This window comes from Saccostrea echinata, unplaced genomic scaffold (assembly GCF_033153115.1).
Source record: "Saccostrea echinata isolate AGI-Se365-2 ecotype Australia unplaced genomic scaffold, CSIRO_AGI_Sech_v1 ptg000008l, whole genome shotgun sequence".
NCBI lineage: Eukaryota > Metazoa > Mollusca > Bivalvia > Ostreida > Ostreidae > Saccostrea > Saccostrea echinata.
In genome coordinates, this window is record NW_026889757.1 from 697,420 (window position 1) to 719,777 (window position 22,358).

The window sequence follows — 22,358 nt, forward strand, 5'->3', positions numbered from 1 at the left end:
TCCCCAAACTGCGCGTACAGCAAGTCGGTGACGTCATACACGATCTGTTAGTACAGCAAGATCATACTCGGTGAATACAGGGGCGGCATTATTATGTTAAAAACAGGTCATTATCGGTATATGATGAAATATTTTTAGAAACGGGGAACACAAAAATTATTTTTGCATGGCTGATGACGGAAATCTTATGTAGGTATATCTTTTTTCGCTTTGTTAGCTTACGTGTGACGTCATAGTTGGTTTTTCCCGTACTCGAGAAATGTAAACATGACACGTTTTTGTCATGCTTATGTCCTCTTTAACGATGTCCTGTGCAATATTGAGGCCAGCTTCACCATTCAAAATTTTTACAGTTAATCAATATTTTGAAAAACTTGCATTTCAACGTAAATTTAAAAATATTGAATGATAGATTTACTTTGTAAATTACGTCTTTTGTTGTTGAACTTGTCTTAAAAAGCACGTAATTTACCCTATCCAGATGCAGTTTGATAGAAGAAACTTGCTTTTTCGAATTTTAAACCCTATTCATACTCTGGTATATTTTAAAAGAAACATATCCACTTACATATTTTTAATATATGCTTAAAAATCTTATTATGAACGGAGTAATGAGCCCGGAAACATGGAGAATTAAAACTCCACTTTGATACTGTAGGGCATAGTATTTGTCAATCAATATCTCTAAAATTAGGTAAGAAACCTAATGATATAACTGCTTTAAGATATGTAGGACATACTTATATAATAATTAGAAATATACAAAATATGAAAAAAATTGAATGACAAGTATTTTTTCAGCTCAAGGTCCTTCTTCCCCTTAATACTAAATTCACAAATTGATAATGATTTTTATATATCTGAAGCTATAGGCATTCTGCGCCACTTGTTCACCCATCTCCTTTATAATGAGCACAAAGTATAATTAATGAAAGATTTTGCAAAAACCTATGATGTCACATGAGGATGGAAAAACCTTAACTTAACATCTTTGATGGCTTATGTTTACAAATCAAATTAGTTATTTATAATCCAGTGCCTTTTGTTACAGAGGGGTGTCGTGTCCCCCTCTCATGGGTGCGGTTTCGGTGGGTCTCCCCGGAGAAAATTTTGTTTAAAAAGGCTCCAAGTGGTGTAATTTGAAGCTTTTTGGCCACTTTTCTTTTAAATGTTCTTCAAGACCGACCGATACAAACTTTCAAGAATTTTAAAAAAAAAAATGAAAATTTGGGAATTTTTTTTTAACTTAAACATAAAAAATGAGACGTTTCTAAAAACAAAAAGTTAAATATTATTATTTGAGAAAAACTATCATTTGATATATTAATTATTGTAAGTGGACGTTCAATGTGTAGCATCTCAAGCTCTGCCTACCAAAATACAACTGATGTCCAATTTTTTACACTTAAAAAAATTGGATTCCATGTAGAAACTCTTATTACTGCTTTTCCAACTCACATGACTATACTGTCAATATAATATGGAATGTAAACAAAAAATGCCATTTCATATTAAAGAATGAATATGAATAAGTTTGGAAAATTGTTGAAAAGGGATTTTGTGTAAATTCGTTGGGGGAGGGGGGGGGTGTTATTATAAATTCTTACATAAATGCACTCTTAAATTCTATTATTATTGTTTTACCGACCCAACTTTTTGGGGGTGGAGGGTGGTTTATAATATTAATCAATAAAAAGCGGTCAATTCTTGCTTTGGCAAGGCTTCTACTGGTCATATGCATGCAAGTTTTACCACAATTCATTATACAAAGTTGTAACCGTTAATTGGGTTTTATTTTTAAAAAAAATATTAGCAGATCATTTGCTTTTAAAAGGTTTGTTACATTGAAATTTCCATTCTACACAAGGAGGAACACTATGCAATACATTTTTTTAAAGAAACACCGTGAAGGAAAAAGGGGAAAATTGACAAAAGTAGAATTTTTGCATGACACATGCAAATTTTGTTCAATTCTTGAAGATATTAGGTTTCAGAAAATTACAAGTTTCAGAACCTAAAAAATTTACTTTGTGGAAAAAATAAAAGTAAAAATAATGTTAGTTTGCCCCAACACAAAAATATTGCTTCACTTCTTCCTCTTTATTGTACGCATGCGCAGAAAAGTTGAAGAATTTATCATGGTGTCAATTCCATAGATATAAATGTCGGATGACCGAGGATTTTGATACAATTTTCAATGATCAGAACTTATTCCTCACTTTTGCTTGCTCCAATTCAATGTTGTTTGCAAGTTTCACTCTATGAATATAAGTCGCGTGACCTTGACATTGTTGACATTGACGATAACAACTAAGCGATAGATACAACCTTTGCTTTTCGGCACTTACATTTTGCAGTTCTTTTCTTGCTTTACAGTGCAATTGAGTAGTTAAAACTTCGCTTTATTCATATTTTACATAAATTAAACAATTATCTTAAAAGAAATACATGATTTTGGCTCATTATGTAACTTTAATTACAGACTTTACCCTCTTGGTATAGGCCACAACGTAAACAACTGGTAAAACGTTACAACTGAGGGGTTTACTTTCCCAGTAATGAAGCCAATCTGATTGCGAAAATGTTGTATTAATTCAGTTAAAAAATGCTTGCAAGGATTTACTGTGAAGCAAATTATGAATACCAAAACAATATCGTAATTAACTATACGCAGTTTTGAATGCATTTTTGTGTCATATAGCTGCATATGATATAGTTATAGCATATGACTAGAAGTATTATGATCTTCTTACTACCCCATTACTGTTGATTACCTGTGTATTGTGTGCGTTCAAGCGGAAAAAATATACCGTTACGTGTAGTACATGATTATGTATAATTGTAGTCCATATGCTTTCATTTTTTTTTGCTGATATATTTTGCCATGTTTATAATTTAACTAAATTAAATTCAATGCTGAATTATGCATCATATTAAATTCATTCTTTCAGATCAAATGCTTGCGTTTGTGGACTGTGCAATATCACTGAAGACCCTCGAAAGTGAACTTGACACAAATCTCTTAAGAAAGGTGCTTTCAGAATACTTCTCATCTGAGGAAACTGTGGTTGAAAATGCTAAACTTTTGATATCGAAAGGTGCTGTTTTAGATGACCCACGAAATGCTAGTTCATTTTTGATTCATTACCTACAGAGAAGAAAGTACAAAGTTGCAGAATTTCTCATCGAAAATAGAATAAACCTGAATCAAAAGGATGAAGATGGAAACACAGCTTTACATATCATCTGTGAAATGGGTATGTTTGAATAGCATAAACCAGGTATTCTTCTTCAGATATATTTTTGCTCAAATGTTTAAAGCAAGTCTCATATTCAATTGGTTATTGCTTTTAAGGGTTGGATTGTAAGAGTATTGGCATTTGATTATAGTCTAACATATTGTCTATAATATAATTTTCTTCATAAAAGACTCTCGATATGTGAATAAAATGTTGAGATTATTTATATTTGTATAGAATCATATTTCCCAGAAGCACCTTTAACACTAGTTCAAAAACTACTAGCGGCGGGGAGTTTGGTCAAAGAAGTAAACAACGCAGGGGAATCGCCATTGCTCGTGGCACTTAGAACAAATTATCGTCATTCTTATAGACAACAAAAGAAAACTGACCTAATTAAATGTCTCCTCGACAATGGAGCTGACATAAATGTTCAGTTTCCTAAGGAACGAAAATCTACATTGGCCTTGGCTATCGAGTCCCAAGACATAGAGATGACGAAGTTATTGTTGAATGCTGGGTACGACGTCAACAAAAAGGAGGCTGATGGAGAATTGGCGATCTTTCATTGTTTCCCATTAGGTATATAATTTCTTTCATTTTTCAAATTATCAAGCTTCAACGTTTTACAAATATACATCTACATGGGAAACAATCACTAAAATTAATTAATTTATTAATTTATCTAATAACTTATCAGATATCCATTTTAAAAATACATTTTAAGCATCTCTTAAGTACAAAAAATAAGTCTTTGACCCTTATCGTATTGCTGTTTCCAAATAAGGGCGATGATTAACTGTCATATCAATTTTGTGAAACATATTTTCACATCGTTTATATTCAGTTGATTTAAAGTCACCAGTTAGCAATTTTGACATCATGCTGAAATTAGTCCTGCCACACAATTTTCTTTTTGTTAATGTACAAAATAAAAACTTGTTAAAAGACAGTACTATAGTACTCGGAGAAAAGGGTACTTTAATATACTGAAATATACTGAAACAATTGTCCGAAACAAATTTAATTTCCTTTAATAGACACACCAAAGAAAAGAGAGCTTTTTACTGTGATTTTGGAAGCAGGAAATGATTCAAATACCGTCGATAGCAAAGGAACCCGTCTCCTTGAACGCGTTTTTCAGGCTTTAGTCACTGTTCCTAGAAATATCAGAAGTAACTTTTACCAAGATGGCGAAACAAATGAGGCAAAAGTCAAAACAGAAACTGAAATAAAACAACTGTTCAGTTTGTTGTTGAACAAAAAAGCCGATCTAAACACAGCTGAAGAAGGCGAAGACTCATTGCTCATGAAGGCTATCAGATATGAAGCAGAAGAACTTGTTATCTTGCTTATCAAGGCTGGATCTAGCATAACTCATATTGGAGAAAATAAACTCACACCACTGGATGTATGTTGCAAGTTGTCAAAAAGAAAGGTCATGAACGGATCACAGGAAAAAAGTAAGTGAATCAAAGTTCAAATCGCCAACAAACTTTGCCAACCTAAAATGGCAAAGGGGGCTCTTACGAGGGTTGTTCGGAAAGTTCATGGACTGCCGTCATAAATTTTTTACTAAAAGTCATATTTTATCCAAATTTGGAATTATCATTTCAACAGTAAATTCAAATAAAGTGTATTAAAAATTTTTAAAATATCATGGTTTATTTCAAACTTATTTAGACTTAAAAAATGCGACAATCGGATCACGGAGCAGGTCAAAATTTTGCAATTTAAAGTCAAGACGCTAAATAATGTCTGAAGTCATATCTTCTGTAAAATGACACAAAAACGGAAAAATTCTACACATTCAAATTAAAAATTGCGTCATAGTTTCTGATTCCAAATTATGACTCAATATTTTGCTTCATTGAAAAAAAAAATCAGTTTCAGAAGATAGGTAGTCCTCATTGAAAAAGTCATAAAAGATTACATGTACGTCGTAGAACGTCACGGAGCAGCAGATAACCGTACAGTTTTGTGTTGTACTCTGGAAAACTCCAGATAAAACTCTAAAAATGCCAGAGGAAGTAGAAAATATGTCAAAAGCGAGCCATCCATGTGTGTGTACATGTTACAAGCGGTATTTGAATGATAGACTACTCTGCTTAGACGATGGTGATCTGTGAGAAAACGGATTATCTGTAAAAATCTTAATATAAAAAACATTGAAAAGTTAGTAACGTCATGCTAAGAGTTTGGCACTTCACAGATGCTGATCTTGTGAAAGCACACTTATGCAGTGAAAAAATATAACATTGACCAAGAAAATGATGCTACTGGAACAATTGTTAGCAATATAGATTTCAAGTGATAGAGAAAAAATTTTAATGAGTGCATTGGTATTGGGCAATACTGTGAAATGTATAGGGATAGTATTTTTTAGAATCTCATGTCGGTATGTTTTTGATGTTACAGTGTTGTTGAGTTTGCTCCGTAGTTACAAAACGTGCTTATTATAAAATTAAATAACATGAATTCTATCAGATCACATGGAATGAAACTTCACACTTAAACAAAATAAATATTTTTACATATGATAATGTGCTCGTTTTAAATTTCTTGAAGATAGTATAACGAAGATTGGCGTAGTCCACGAACTTTCCGAACAACCCTCGTATATACAGTTGCTGAATTTAATTACATGTATGACCATGAACTACATTTTAAGAAAACATTTTAAGATGAAACATTTCCTTGGCTTAAAGACGGCTTATAGGTGCTTAAAGTACGATAAAAGATCATCTTTAAGTTATCTTAAAATATATGTTGGTAATCTTTTCCTGAGCACCATGAGATCTGGTACCGAGCGAAGCGAGCTGGGGGCCTAAATCGAATGGTGAGAGAAAAGTTTAACAACATACTAAGTACATGTTTCACACGAAATTAAACCCTTTGTGTCTCTATTTCATTACAAATCTTTGTGTATTTCTTGTTATTAAATCAAGATAAAAATGATTTAATCATGACTGGTGCCATTTTGTTTAGGCCAAGATGTAATAATTATATCCTCAAGGGTTCATCTACCTGTCTGCAACAGGTCAGATGACGGTCTACAGTGAGTAGTTTTTGAACACAATAAGGTTTACGTTCATTTCTGCATATTCAAAATCTCTGTATGAAGATAGTCATTTCATTTTTAATGTATTTAATTTAGGACCTTAGGAATCTTGTGGACATTAGTAAAAAAATTGTTGTAGGAGGTAAAACGGATAAATTGTTCTTAAAAACCAAAGAATTTCACAGAAAACGAAAACAGAAAAAAAAAAGAAAAAAACCTGAATACGGTTGGATTGTCTCAGCTTACAACAATAACAGGGAAAGTTTGCACATAACTTGAGCAATTAATAGGACTTTCCCTGTGTATGTGTATTTGAATGGCAAATACGCATTTTCCATTATTCTAGTGATATTTGCCGCGATCGAAAGCCATGCGGTACAAACACGTATCTAGTTTTTGTGACAAAACAATTTGAACAGATTCAGAAAATATTCAAATCAAAGAGTTAATTCAATCAGATGTATTGGAGATTAACTGTCTCATGAAGAGAATAATAAACTCGTTTCATAATTAAGGAAACGTTTTTAATATCGGCCAATTCATAAAATGTTACGTTCGTCTTATATGATATGCATGTGAAAATGTTGAAATATCTAGCAAAAACAAACAAAACAAAACAAAACAAAACAAACAACTGAAATATACATATAAATCAACTTTTCGTTCCAATAAATTAATACTCTCAAAATAGATGGTTTCATTGACGAATTACAATTTTGTTCCAAAAAGCATTTACCAAAAAAAAAATTAAATAAAAACTCAATCGGGATCGGCATGAAGCCAATTACGGCTTCATGCAACGTTTCTTCATTCTCAGAATCATCAGATAAAGATTCAGAGAAAGAATTTGACGACGAGTCTTCTCATTCTGTGTCAGATTGTGACTAGGATGATTCGAACAGCTATTATACCTTTGGAAGTAAGACAGACAGCAATGATAATTGGAATACAGAGTTAATATTGCTTGACCTTGACAGCCAACCTAGCGATTTTAGAGATTCTGACTTCTTGAGTGAAGTTGTGGAAGACTTTGATGTTCTAGACTTTGTCGAGACTTCATCAGCTGAATTCAGATTCTCAGATTCCAATCTTTTGTTGTATTTTATGCTATTATTGGTTCTATTGACTCTTGAGGACAACTCAAACTTTTATTCTGCCCAGTGTGGAGCACAGGGGTGGATAGACACCACTATTGACGAGATGAAGGCTTTCTCGGTTTACAGTTTCTGAATGGAATTATTAAACTGCCTAGATACACTATGTATTGGCCATCAGATAAGTTTATTGGTAACATATCATATTTGCACATGTGATTTCTTCTTTAGACCACTTTCTGTTCATTAAAATATTCAAGTTTTCTATTTCTAAAAAAATGTATAAATACGTACCATCCTGTCCTTAAGAAGCTCAGCGGTATTCTTAAAAAGAGCCTGTCAATTCTTCACTCAGATAAAAAGAAATGGAAACCAGGAGTCATTCAGAAACCTCCATTGGCTGCCTAAAGGCCGAGGAACTTAAAGGTGCTTAGACACAGATTTGAAGTTTAAATTATATTTTCTCAAATTAATTGATTAACACATCCTTGCACTTTCACAATTTTTAACTCTATCCTTAATACTTAAGAAAAGTAGCAATTTTGTTGTGTATAAATGAATAATATTACATCTATAATCCAGAAAATTCAGAGTAAAAATGTGCGAAAGCAAAACCCACTCACTTAAGTATTGTCAGGCCGTGCTCAGTGTTGTGTAGTTGTCTACAGAGTTTAACAAATTGAATACACCCGTGAAGCGTAAACTGTTTTTATTAACAGGACACGAGCTCTGTTGTTAATGTTTACGTTTCACCGGGTGTGTTCAATTGTTAAACTCTGCACACACCACTGAGCACGGACTGACAGTACTGGTGAGAGGATTTTGCTTTCTACATTTCAACTCTGGAATTTCTGCATTATAGTTTTAATATTTTTCATTAATAAACAACAAAATTGCTACTTTTCTAAAGTACTAAGGATAAAGTTAAAATTTGTGAAAGTGCAAGGATGTGTCTATCAAACGAGTCCTGAAATTCGAAGTTTCAATAACTTTCAGATAAAATTAGATTTTTATCAAATTTTCTTATGAAATGCTATAGCAACATATAAGTCATGAAATTATACAGAAAATTTGAGTAAATATTAACTTCAAATCTGTGTCTAAGCACCTTTAAAGGATATGGTAGTAAGAACCAGATTGAACAACCCATTACCAACCTGGGGTTTAAAACTTGCGCTGACAGAAAATCACAGCTCTGACACAGACAGCTTTAACAGCCCCGTTACAGACCGCAGCTAAAGAATGCTACGGACTTTGTCATGTCGATCAGATCATCATTTTATCAGCTGTAAAGTTTTTTCTAAACAGTATGTTGGGGAGATCTACGCAGGAGAATTAATAATCACCGTTCAACCATTCAGACCAAGAATCTCAATGAACCAGTTGGGGAACATTTTGATGGGGAATTTGATTTTGTCATTAAGTTTCGTATAAAACGTTGGGCATACGTTTTAATTAATTTTTTAAGCACTAAAAATTCATTTAAGTAGATCAAAACTGTATAGGCGCTGGGACTGCACTGAGATAATACATGCCGTTTTATTGTGTTGAATATACCTCTCTAGTGAAAGAGCTGATAAACTTTGGCCATTTGTTCTCCTACACATTGTTGTAAGACCTGAATAAGGGAATAAGGCAGACAGTTGCGGGGGATAGACAGCTAAGTGTTTAGTAAGATCAAACACGTAAGAACTGAATAAGGCAGTCACTTGGTTTTGAGAAAGAGGTGGCATACCACAGAGGTGGGAGAAATGACAGGAAACTTGTACCCGTGAAGTGGCAGGACAAGAAGAAATTCTTTACGGGAGACACCTGTTGACCAAAGTTTGTGGTTAGCCAATCAAGAAGAAGCCCTTTGTATTAAAGTTGTATATGTATTATTTTTGGTCAACAAAAATCTGGGTTATAACAGATTAACGAACCTGAGTGTAACGCCTCGGTGATTCAAGACAAATCACCACACACCAGCTCGGCCGCGTTGCACGTTACAATTTCATCCTTGTAGGTAGCAAATGGGAGAACATGACAGTAGTGGTTATTGACCATAACCCAAAATGAGCCGATAATGAGAGAAAAAGCAAAGAAATATTCTGGATGCATACGCAAAAGTAATTCTGCCCTGATAGATTTAATAAACCGAATGTCGTTACCAGGATGAACTTGAATTAGGCGAAAATGTATGACAGTACCAAGCAAGACTATTTTCTCCACATAGTTAATCAAATCCTGGATAGAAATAATTCAATCATTACATGATATTTCGTACTGTGCTATGTACTATACATGTACTATGTACATGTATAAACATGCATTATATTCTCTTTCTATGTTTGTGTCTTTTCCTACCTCTTTTCTACAATGTGTGTTTGTACATTTAAGAGAATAAAGCCATGTTACTAACTACATTCCTATCTAAAGGAATTAGGCACTGTTTAGGCCTGAAAAACTCGTGGATTTCATGGAAGTATTGTTTATAGGCTTGTAAGTCTTGCCTTAGTTTGTGGAGAGCCGTGCGGCTTGCAAAAACGTAAGGTTTTAGACTTATAACAGGTCGGGTACACTGCCTTTTATTAAAGGCACTTTTCAACACGTGACGATGTTTTCGTCAAACATTATAAGATATTTTCGTTTTTTAAAAAAAACCCTTATATGTTTGTATTGTTATAAAATGATATGTAATTGAACGTTAAAAAATTACAGGTTTATCAAAATTGTTTATGATGGAACAGAAACTCTTGTTCAAGTTAATTAATTATACCCCCGCTCCAGAGGAGAGATGTATACTTTTTACCCTTAGCTTTTGTGTCTGTCTATCTGGCTGTGTGTTTGTGGGACTGTGTGTCTGTACGTAACAAATTTTTGTCGCAGTTTTTCTCAGCAACTACTCATCGCAGATGCTTCAAATTGTAGCACACTATTAGTGTAGGCATGTCATATGATGGGATTGATTTTTGTACAAATCCGATGTCAACTTCCTGTTTATCCATGCGTCTGTCCGTACCAAATTTTCGTCGCAGTAATCTCAGCAACTACTCATTGCTGATGCTTGAAATTTTAGCACTCTTTTTGTCTAGGCATGCAATATGGTGGGATTCATTTTTCTACAAGTCCGATATCAACTCCCTGTTTATCCGTGCACCTGTCCGTACCAAATTTTCGTCGCAGTTTTCTCATCAACCACTCATTGCAAATGCTTTAAATTTTAGCACACTGTTTTTGTAGGAATTCCATATGGTGGGATTCATTTTTTTTTTACGAATCTGATATCAACTTCCTGTTTATCCATGAGTCTGTCCGTACCAAATTTCCATCACAGTTTTCTCAGCAACTACTCAAGGCAGATGCTTGAACACACCTTTAGCACACTCTTTGTTTAGGCATGCCATATAGTGGGATTCATGAGAGCGTATATTCACAACAGAGCGGGGGTATTGCTAGTGAGCATTGGCTCACAGACTTCTTGTTTACTTTGATTTTTTATCTTAAAAACTGTTTGTACCAGCAGAAAAATGATCATAAAAATTAGTTATAGAGATAACAGTATTCATTGATGAAAGATAAAAAATAATCCAGTGGTATATGTATAAGTTTCAATCACAGAATTTTTAAAATCTCCATTAAAGAAAAGGACTCTGACCTTATTTGACTCCTAATGATTTCAGGAGAGGTTTGTGAATTTCTACATACGAAAAAAATGAACGTAAAATAAAATTAATATTGATTAATTCATAAAGTATACGTTTACGAGTTTGTAAAAAACAATTTGACATTATATTCAAACAGCATTGTAAATGTTGTTTTTATCCGAAGCAAAACGTCAAGGAAAACTGAGGGAGCAAATGTGTCCGCTTTACATTATATATCGTTTTCACAAAAATTAATCTGTTAATCTGTCATTAAGAACTGGCGAAACAAAATAGTTAAGAACGAATTCAAAAAATGACGAGCAAACTAAATTTTAAAAAAAAATCAACGCGTACATATATTGTATATACATTCTAGTTAAAATTTTACAGTTTTTAAGTTACAATAAAATTGACAATGCATAAAAAAGTTGCAGAATTTTTATCTGTATAACTTCATTTGAAAACAAAAGAAAATATAACTACATTCTAAAAGACTTTCTCATAATCAAAAGAAATTGCAGTCTTCTTTCGGGGATATTTATGTAAGATCTTAACCAAAACTGGGTTTCTTCTCTTGCATATGTGAAAAAAGGCTTTTAATTTGCTATTTTAAAACATTAATTGTCTCACTTTTGGTTTGAAAAGTTTTGATATGAAAAAACTTTAATGAAATAAATTCTCCAAAAATTACTTTTTTGTCAGTTTTGTCCATTCTTCAAATCTAAGCCAAAACAGAAGTTTGATATCGTAAGTTTTCTTATTTAAAAAGTTCGATTTTTAAAGTGATCGTATTTTACCTTATTTTGTTGCACTCCTGAAATCTGGTATGTTTTTTTTTATCAAGCATTGTTTAAAATATTTAACACAATATCTCATTCTAATTTTATATAGCAGTTCGTTGTTGATATTTCTTTTTATTTACAGAGAGTTTTTATATTTTCTTGACTTCAAAATTTGCTTACTAGTATTTGCTTATGTAATATATAAAATTTGCTTATGTAATATATATATATATATATATATATATATATATATATATATATATATATATATATATATATATATATATATATATATATATATATATATATATATATATATATATATATATTAAAAAATATATGTTTGATGATGAAAACTGTTCTGTGAATTGACTTAAAATTTCCAAAAATGTCTGTGATTTGTTGATATATACATAATGATTTCAGCTACAAATTGTATCAAGTATTTTCTATAATTTATTTTGTAGTAAAGAGAGGTGAACTTCATTGATAATTATAAAACAGTTTTGCTGCACTCCTGACTGGAGTAAAATTTAAAATCAAAACCACAAAGCACAAAAATTCATAGCGTTTTGGCAACATCAAGCTGTGATGAAACTGTGCAATGTCTTAAGTCCAATACGTCTTGGTTAAAAAATCATAAAATTGTTGCAAATTTTGCTTTATATCCAAAAATTATTCCCTATTTATATCGTAAAACTAGCTTGAAATAAGTAAGATAAAGGTTTATATTATAGACCATTTTACTTCATGGGACAAACACTGTTAGCAAATGAGATCAACCAAAAACATTCTACTCATCATTTTTTGTCTATATTTATTCAAATATGATCACTGATAATTCTAACATTTTTGTTGCACTTCTGACCAAGAGCATGTAAGACTTTAAAGTAGAATTGTGAAGCATAAAAACATCAGATCCATTGTATCAGTAAAACCATGGTGCAATTATCTGAATTTTATTACAAGTTTTTTTCAGCGTTGTTTTTAAAATTTCTTAGTTTTTTTTTTTTTTTTAAAAGATAAAAAAAACACAACTCTAATTAATTTAGTGCTAAATCATTCAAATAGATGCTTATTGATCAAACGATACTTGATAGTATGAATAGGAGTCTGTTCATCATTGAACTTGAATCGTTATATAAATGTGTTGCACTCCTGGCCGTGGAAATATGGATCCAAAACACGGACAGATCCTGTAAATGATAGATTAATTTGATAAAAATGTCCCTTTTGTCTTTATTTTCCATAAGGAATAAAGCAAAAGATTATATACTGATTAAAGTTTATCCGAGTTGGAGAGCAAAACATCAAATTATACATTCCTGACATGTGGACATGTTGTATCCAGAGATATTTGACTCCATTAGTGCTGTTTGTGATTCATACAACTTTTTAAGCCTTTAAATGGTCTATTGGATTTTGTTATACACTTTCTAAATTCCTTTTTGACTTAATTGTCATACAGATTTCTAAGTTCAGTATTTTTTGGCATCATTACATTTAATCTGTTGCTCTCCAGACATGGTATAAAAATTTTTTAGCATCAGCCGTGACCATACCTTGGTCAAGCAAAAGTTATTGCAGTCTTAATTTAAAGCTCAATACATTGAATTTAATCAGGAAAATCTTTATTTCCAACATAAACCATTATTATTTATTTAACAGATCTTCAAAAACTACGGAATTTTCAAAATGTCACAAAAAGGTGTTGCAATCTTGACATTTTAAGCATTACTTTTTTATTTCTTAAGATATCAATGAGATCTTTGCCAGGCATTTATCCAGTATTGAAAGGCATGTGTTGAGCTAAAGAAACTTATTCATATAGCCTGATTTTTTAGTGCAGGTTTATAATTATGTGTCTGGATTTTTTATTCGCCCGTCTTAAGACGGGACGTATTATGTTATAGCGTTCATGTACGTCCGTCCGTCCGTCTGTTAGCTTTTTCGTGTCCGGCTCATAACTTTAATACTATTAAGCCTAGAGTTATCAAACTTTGTCAGCTGATGCATCTTGGGTAGAAGGTGTGTCGCGCATTAAAAATAGGTCACTCTGACCTTTAATTAAGATGCTATGGCCAAATGGAAAAATCCTGTCCGGCTCATAGCTAGAAAACTGTTAAACTTAGAATCATCAAACTTGGCAAAGTTATGCATTTTAGGTAGAAGGTATGTCTCGACCTATTTCAAGGTCACTGTGACCTTTAATTTAAGTGAAATTAAAAAAAAACTGTATCTCTATACTATTAAAATACACAACCTCAAAAAATGTAAGAGTTTTGTTGGATCATTATTAAAAAAATGTTAAATCAAGAAAATACTCGAAGTCTGTGGGACCGAGGAAAAATTTCGAGAGATCAAGAGTTCGAGTTTTCAAGAGTCCGGAATTTTCTGGGTTTGTTGACAGGTTTTAAAATTAGTCTCACCGGATGTAATGATTTTCATGCAGTGCTAACCTCTTACATGTGGTTTTTATAAAACAACGATATTTTTTCATAATTTAGATGAATATTTCATTAAAGTGAGTAAAGGAAAAAATGTATATCGTCATTTCATATATATTTATTTATTCTTTGTAATACGGACATCATACTACACATTCGTTACATAAAAACGACATTTTACAGCGTCGTACATAGCATTGAATATTCCAAACATGATCATTGAACGCAATTCTGTATTTGTCTAATAATACTTGTCGTATTGACATTGAGGCTGTTTCTGCTTTTTCATATTTCGTTCAACTTTGACACTGACTCGAAATAAAAATTAAATTAGTATTTCGTCTTTGAACCGACTACTACTTTTCACTACACTGCGCCTCTAACTTATTGTAAGGCAGTCGTTGATAAATACTTAAACAGCATATAGGCTAAATATGATTAATTATAAACCAATTATCACCTCGCAGCATAAGTGTTACCTGAATAAACATCTCGTTCCTCGAGACCCGCGACTTCTGCCTGGGGCCATTGAAATGTCCAGGTAAAGGTGCTAATTATATAACCTTGTATACACATAGCCACTTCGAGTAATCAAGGGTAAATTCCAATAGAATATGCATAACAGGACCGCATTTTGACTTCGAGGGATCAAGGGTTTCGAGAGATCAAGAGTTCGAAAATCAAGAGTAAATTTGGTTATTATATAGGGGAAAAATTCGGGACCGGAGACTCACTTCGAGCGATCAAGAACTTCGAGAGATCGAAGTTCGAGCCATCAAGAGTTACCTGTATATATATATATATATATATATATATATATATATATATATATATATATATATATATATATATATATATATATATATATATATATATATATATATATATATTATTAAAATATTTTTCCTTAGTATTGGGGCAAAATAAAATCCAAATTTAAATGAAAAACTCAAACTTTCGAATCTACTAATGAGCCCGCATTGGGCGAAAGAGCTATATAATAAAGTTTGAGTTTTTCATTTAAATTGAAATATATATATAATAATCATAATAGAATAAACCAATTTTCTTCTGTTCCTTTTTTAAAATGATGATGATGATGATGATATATTCATTTTTCATTTTTTTCTCTTTCTCTTTTTGCAGGTTATAGGATGAAAGATGAAGGTTTGGGGATATTGAACATTCTACTTGACAACAATTTACCATTGGATGCTCCAAACTCGAAGGGAAAATATCCTTTAGAGGTTGTAATGGTTTTTGATAATGCAGAGACTGAAATTCAGAAAATGCTGTCTAAGGGTGCAGACCCAAACAAGTACGATGTCAGTGAAGAATGTCCACTGATCAAATCAGTATATGGAAGTCCGTCAGTAACATGGGCTTTATTAAAAGCCGGGGCCGATTCACAGACGACAGCAAAAGATGGGAGAAGTGTATACGATTTGTTCACTGGTGTGTTCTGTAATAAAAACTTTTTTGTAACTTAAAAAATATTTATATCCTGACGACTTTTACTAGTTCATTTGAATTTATCTGAGCAATTACTAAGGTGTTAGAAATTTAGAAATTCTCAATATGACTACTAGTATTTTTGGGCCATAGCGAGCGTCGGCATTTCGTACCTCCGATGGTAATGAAAGGGACAAATAAAAATGTCTTTTTTTAAATCTTAATATAATTATATATAATGAATATAAGCCTTTAACTAAAAGATTTATGAAAAAGATTAACCAGGAAAAAGCATAACTTATAACTTGATATTGTACTGTGTTATTGTTACTTTGCAGAAAGAGCCTTTTATGATGACAATTTATCTTGTCCTGGTAAGTATAATGTACTGTCCTTTTGTATTGGACTACTTGGATAAGATAAAAATCGAGAATGTCCATCATTATTTTTAAGGACAAATGATACTCAAAAAATGTCAAAGATAATGCCTTTGTAGGAGGAGTTTTGTAAATCCGTGAGACGAGCATCCAAAAATTCCGTATCAGAACTAATTGTACAAAGAGGTCTTTCTAAATTGTATGGAATATTACATGTATTCCTGGTGTGCCTAGGGTAACATGATTCAAATATTGGATATTTTATCCTAGAAAATTGATTCAAACCCGAATAAACGAAGCAAAATCTCACGAAAAAAGGTCTACTTATTGTTTAAAACAAGCCCATTAATAATGTCGTACCATACGTTTCAACAGTTCTATCCAAGAAATCCGGATAATTTTAACATAATTAGAAATAACCTTCCTATCTAAGAGAACGACCCAGACATGAAAAAGTATTAGGAACACACTTAAAGTAATATTTTGAGATAGCAGTTTAAATATACAGAGAAACAGTGCACTTTTTTGTGCACAATAAATATACATTTTTTTCAATCGGGGCACTGTAGCTCTCTGGTTATCCATCCAATTTATTAGGTCACCTGAGTCACTCAGGTGACCTATTGCTATCCGTTTTTGTCCGTCGTCGTCCGTTAATATTTAAACATTTTCAGCTTCTTCTCTGAAACCGCTTAACCAATTCCAACCAATTTTGGCCTATAGCATCTATGGGTAAAAGGGGACAAATATTGTGAATTTCATGGTCCCTACACCCCTGGGGCCTGAGGGGTGGGGCTAAAACCACCAAAATTAATGCAATCTTTAAAAATCTCCTTCTTTACTCCTGGACATCAAACAGTCAAATTGTTGGCATGATTGTAATAAGCATTGAACCCTCTACCAAAACTGTGAAATTCAAAGCCCCAGGGTCAGGGGTTCTAGTGCTAGGGTAGGGCTATCTAGATCATATAGTGAAACTGCATTATTTCTTTGAAAATCTTCTTCTCTGTTCCTGGGTATTAGATAAACTAAGTACATTTTTATGTTGAGCAAGACTGCCTCTTCCAAAATTGTGAATTTCATGGCCCCTGGGTCAGGGGTTCTGGCGTTAGGGCGGGGCTCTATTGATTATAAAGTGAAAATGCATTAAATCTTTGAAAATCTTCTCCTCTGCTCCTGGGTATGAAATAAACGAAGTACATAGTTATAATGAAAATGGCTGCCTCTTCCAAAATTGTGAATTTCATGGCCCCTGGGTCAGGGGTTTTGTTTAAGGGAGGGGAGAGGGGACTCTATTGACTATATAGTGAAAATTCATAATTTCTTTTATCTACTCCTGGTTATAAAGCAAAGAAACAAGTGTATAGTTATGATGAGCATGGATGCTTTTACAAAATTTTTAAAACTTGTGGTCCCAGGGGGTTCTCTTTTTTCTCTGAGGGGGGGGGGGGGGGGCTCTATTTGATGATATAGTGAAAATGTGTGAATTCTTTGAAAATGTTCAACTAATTGCATAGTTATGATGTTGAGGGTACCTCTTCCAAATTCCAAGGTCATGGGTTCAGGTGTTAGGGTAGGGCTGTGTTAAATAGGGAAAATGCATTATTTCTTCGAAAATCTCCTCTGCTGCTGGACATATTGGAAGCAAACAGAGTAAAAGTTTTAATAAGCAAAGGTATTTTTATCAGAATTTTGAACATCTGGACCATTTAGTCAAGTGTTCTGGTCCTGGCCTGGGCTCTATTAATTTGTATTCTATTGAGTGAAGTTATTCCACTTTGCCATTCACTTTTGATAATCGATCACTGTAGATAATGTATTTGAAAGGTTAATAGAGTAAGAAAATTATGCAAGAACATTTATTGTATAATACAAAAAGTACTTTCATAGTTTTAATAATCAGGTAGACTTGGAAATAATAGATGAATAAAAATGAAACAAAAATAACTTATCTTCTTAAATGTTTTTCAAAGGCCAAGGGAGGCCAATGTGAGAGGTAAATAATATAGACATATTGTTAAAAGTATGCATGGTAATAGTGATAAATGGGGGACAGATAGAAAGATACTAGACCAATTATTTTGTTGATCTTAGTCGTATTTTTTTCTTGCTATTGGGCAACAAAGCTTCATTTATCAGTTTATGAATCCTCTAAATAGTTGTACTCAGGTGACCGTTAAGGCCCTTGGGCCTCTTGTTTAGACCAGCGAATTACAGATCTGAAGCTAATAAGCTTTCTAAAATTTTCTTTTTTGATGCAATTTAGATGAAGGATTAGCAGCGGAAATTCAAATGAGAGCTCTAACAAGAAATCAAGTATCCCTCATAAAAATAGAGGACATCTCTAATACTTTCACCATATCAGAAAAAATTAGACCATTTTTGAAACAACTTCAAGTAAGAGGCTTTATTTGTAAAATCAATTTACATCTGGCCCATCAAATATTCCAGTTACGATTTGTACAGAAAGTAGTGTTAATTCACATATTTTTACAGCTAAAGAGTTTGAGGAAGCAACAATCTCTTTATCCCATATGATGTAATGCAAGCAAGACTCTATCCTTAAAGAAGTGTGTGTGTGATATACATAAATAAGTGTTCCATATTCAAAATATTTTAGAAAAGGCCAGCAACTAAAGTCTCTGGAAAATCAATGCTTGTTCAATTTGAAGATAGTCTTTCCTGTTGGAAAACAGTGCGATGGCTTGATAAAGTATGATTTTTATATTTGAGTACTTTGTTTAAGGAAGAATAATTTTCTGATCAACAAATCTCAAAGAGCGAATGATTTACTTCAAGACCTGTCTAAGGGTTTTACCTCTTGTCTTTGTCAACCCTCTAGATTTAAAAGACCATTCACTTCTTTAAAATAATATTCATTAGAAGAATTAAAAGCAACAGAGACTAGAATATATTTCCTCTAAATTAATTTTAGCATTGAGGTAAATATAAAATTTTAAAAAAGGTCTATACTTTCCAACAATTATACCTTTATTTATCCTTTACAGTTAGTAAAGAAAGGTGAAGTACGGAATTTGAAAGCCAAAGACGACCACATTTGTATGTAATATGCATTTCTTTGAACTTAAGTATGAAATCCAATTTTTGCTTAATTCTGTCAATGATGAAATTAACCCCAAAATAAACATGGTTGTATAGTTTTTGAAATGTTTCATCTGCCTTCTTCTGTTTAAATAACTTGGTCATTTGTAAACATTTTTAATTAATCAAATCACGAAGTGTTTAAATCCTAGCATTAGCCAACTCTATGTAGTGCAGATGAATATTACCATTGTATGACAATAAAATTGATCATAAAGGAATTTTGCTAGGAGAGAAATATTTTTTTTTTTAAAATCCAGTTTGATTTATAACTATTTTCCAATAAAGTGTTAAGTTAAACTACGGTTTCTATATATAAGCCTATAGTATTTTAAGCAGGTGGATCATATGAAAATTTTGTCTTTACAGTAGTTGTAAATATAAAATTTTGAAATAGTGAATTCATATCTGCATTTATATATCAAAGCTTATATTAAGTAATTCAGAATTTCTTGTCAGACTTCAAAAATCTAATCTATGGAACTGTTTAATTTTTTTGAGAAAAAATTAATTTGTTATAATTTTCCTATAGTTTGGAGAAATATTAAGCAGAAAGTGAAACTCCGAAGGTAGGTTATACGTATTCATGAGGAATCCATTGATAATCGTTTCCTTTCTTTTTCTAAATGTTTGTACTTCCAATCATCAAATCCTTTAAGTTTTTGATATAAAAAATTCAACATGCTTGCAGAAATAAAGTTTTCTTTATAATATTAGTATTTTGAGAGGGTACTTATGTAAATTTAATGTATGACTGAAAAATAATGTTTAAGAAATGTACTTCGAACGGGAAAAAATACCGTTTCAATGGTCATCTTTAACTTGATCTACTTGAATCCCTGCCCAATAGAGTTTCTCTAATTTAATTGAATATTGCTTTTCTTTTTTATAGAAGCATAAAAAAAGGTAAGGAAAAATCATTTTATGTATATTAAAAAAACCACATTTAACTTATTGTAAGTTTTACCGCTAAGCTCAATTTTAAGAATGTGAACTTTAATGTTAAGAAATAAATAATTACAAAATCCAGTAATTAAATGATGGGTGTAAAAAATTACCTCAAGGACGTCATGAGTCTATATACATGTAGGAATATACACTAACCAGTATATATATATATATATATATATATATATATATATATATATATATATATATATATATATATATATATATATATATATATATATATATATATATATATATATATATCCAAATATTTTTTCCTTAAAAGTCTGCAAATTGGAATACTGTTCATTTCCTCATGAACTACCATGGATGAGCATCAATATCTACATTGTTAGGTCATAATAACGTAATTGACGTCAAAACTATAGTGCAAACTGTTTTGCTTTAAAAATGACAGTTGAATGGCGTTATTTGTAGCAACTCATCAGAAAAATATTGTAAATATAATAAATGAATTTAATTTTTGAAGATTCACGAGCTACATGAACTACAACGCTTCGCGCCGGCGTGAAGCATCGTAGTTCATGTCCTCATGAATCTTCAAAAATTAAATTCATTTCTTATATATATATATATATATATATATATATATATATATATATATATATATATATATATATATATATATATATATATATATATATATATATATATAAAATATATATATATATATATGGAGATAACGAACAGTATTCAAGCTCAAAAGTCCATTAAACAATACAAAATAGGAGCAGAGCAAACACTGACCTCCAAACATCAGAGGTGGGATCAGGTGCCATGGAGGAGTGAGCATCCCCTGCCGACCGGACACACCCGCCGTGTGCTCCTTGTTATGATCGGGAAATAAGGAAAAATCCATCGACAATTCAGTGTGTAAATAATGGCCTAACAATGAGTATGAAAAACGTCAGGCAGCATTTGATTCAATGATAAATTTTATTTGCTTACAAGGTCATTGTATCCACCATAGAACTTACGAAATCAAAGTATCATTTCCAAAAAAAATAAAATAATGATCCAAGGTTTGAAAATCATAAAGATAAGATACATTTTTTTTTCTTTTATTAAAATCATAATAGGTCACAAACATATCATATATTAGTATATAGTAACAATATACAAAAAAGTATAGTAGTCAATTTTTTAAACCAAAAAAATCACCTAAATCATAAAATATTGCTTCTAATCTGACCATTCTTTTTGGAAATATCATTTTGAATATAAAACATAGACTTCAGTCTATGTAGGAGATTTCTCTCAGACATTTTCTCATTTTTTAATCTACATTTCATCTTATACATAGTGAAGCTAATAAAAGCTAACAAACTATTCTAAAGCAAAGGTTTTTCACTACTTTCATTATAAAATCCAAGTACAATTAATTTTTAAGTATATCAAATTTTAGAAAAAGGCTCACCTTTTCCCATATGGGTTCAAAAATTTTTAAAATCAAACAGGAGATGTTTTGTATCAAGCTACGGTTTCAATACAAATTTTGCCATGTATATATTTTTCTTAAATATGAAAGAGATGTAAAAAAAAAAAAAAATAAAACTCATGCCTTTTGAATCATTGCAATTTCATGCAGTAAGAAGATACAAATCGTTTTTGTCAATCACCTCCTAAGTGCTAATTGTGACGTTATGCATTTTCCCGTATCTTCTTAAAAAGTAGCAGAAAACATCAATTTTCAGTAGAATTTTCTATAAAGTAATATAGAGCACATGCATCGCCCACAAAGATTTTGATAAATGTGATTTTTTAAAGGATTTTACTCAACATATCCAAGAATTAATGTGGGTGACGGCTGTGGACGCCATTTTCTTAAGGGAAATAACCCCTGAAATGAGTCATTTTGTGGCTTTTTAGGTCACCTGAGTCACTCAGGTGACCTATTGCTATCCGTTTTTGTCCGTCGTCGTGCGACGTGCGTCGTGCGATGTGCGTTAACATTTGAACATTTTCAGCTTCTTCTCTGAAACCGCTTAACCAATTTCAACCAAATTTGGCATTTAGCATCTATGGGTAAAGGGGAATAAAAATTGTGAATCTCATGGTCCCTGCCCCCCTGGGGCCTGAGGGGTGGGGCTAAAACCACCAAAATTAATGCAATCTTTAAAAATCTTCTTTCTTACTCCTGGACATCACGCAGTCAAACTGTTGGCATGATTGTAATAAGCGTTGAGCCCTCTACCAAAATTGTGAAATT

At 32.0% G+C, this 22,358-nt stretch overlaps 1 protein-coding gene and 1 long non-coding RNA gene across 2 annotated transcripts in view; both read left to right on the forward strand.

The window, feature by feature from the left end:
* The window catches only part of LOC133181121 (ankyrin-1-like), a 32,890-nt gene extending 14,274 nt beyond the window's left edge, over positions 1-18,616 (forward strand). Inside the window, exons 2-8 of the mRNA XM_061315663.1 lie at positions 2,952-3,257; positions 3,477-3,821; positions 4,280-4,702; positions 15,396-15,704; positions 16,040-16,075; positions 18,345-18,475; positions 18,575-18,616. Coding sequence (XP_061171647.1) covers positions 2,952-3,257; positions 3,477-3,821; positions 4,280-4,702; positions 15,396-15,704; positions 16,040-16,075; positions 18,345-18,475; positions 18,575-18,616 — 1,592 coding nt within the window. The remainder of the gene's footprint in view (positions 1-2,951; positions 3,258-3,476; positions 3,822-4,279; positions 4,703-15,395; positions 15,705-16,039; positions 16,076-18,344; positions 18,476-18,574) is intronic.
* A 65-nt stretch (positions 18,617-18,681) lies between these two features.
* On the forward strand, positions 18,682-19,759 carry LOC133181204 (uncharacterized). Its single transcript, XR_009720438.1, has 3 exons — positions 18,682-18,791; positions 19,087-19,138; positions 19,713-19,759. It is a non-coding gene; the product is annotated as an uncharacterized LOC133181204 (long non-coding RNA).
* Positions 19,760-22,358: the final 2,599 nt, after the last annotated feature.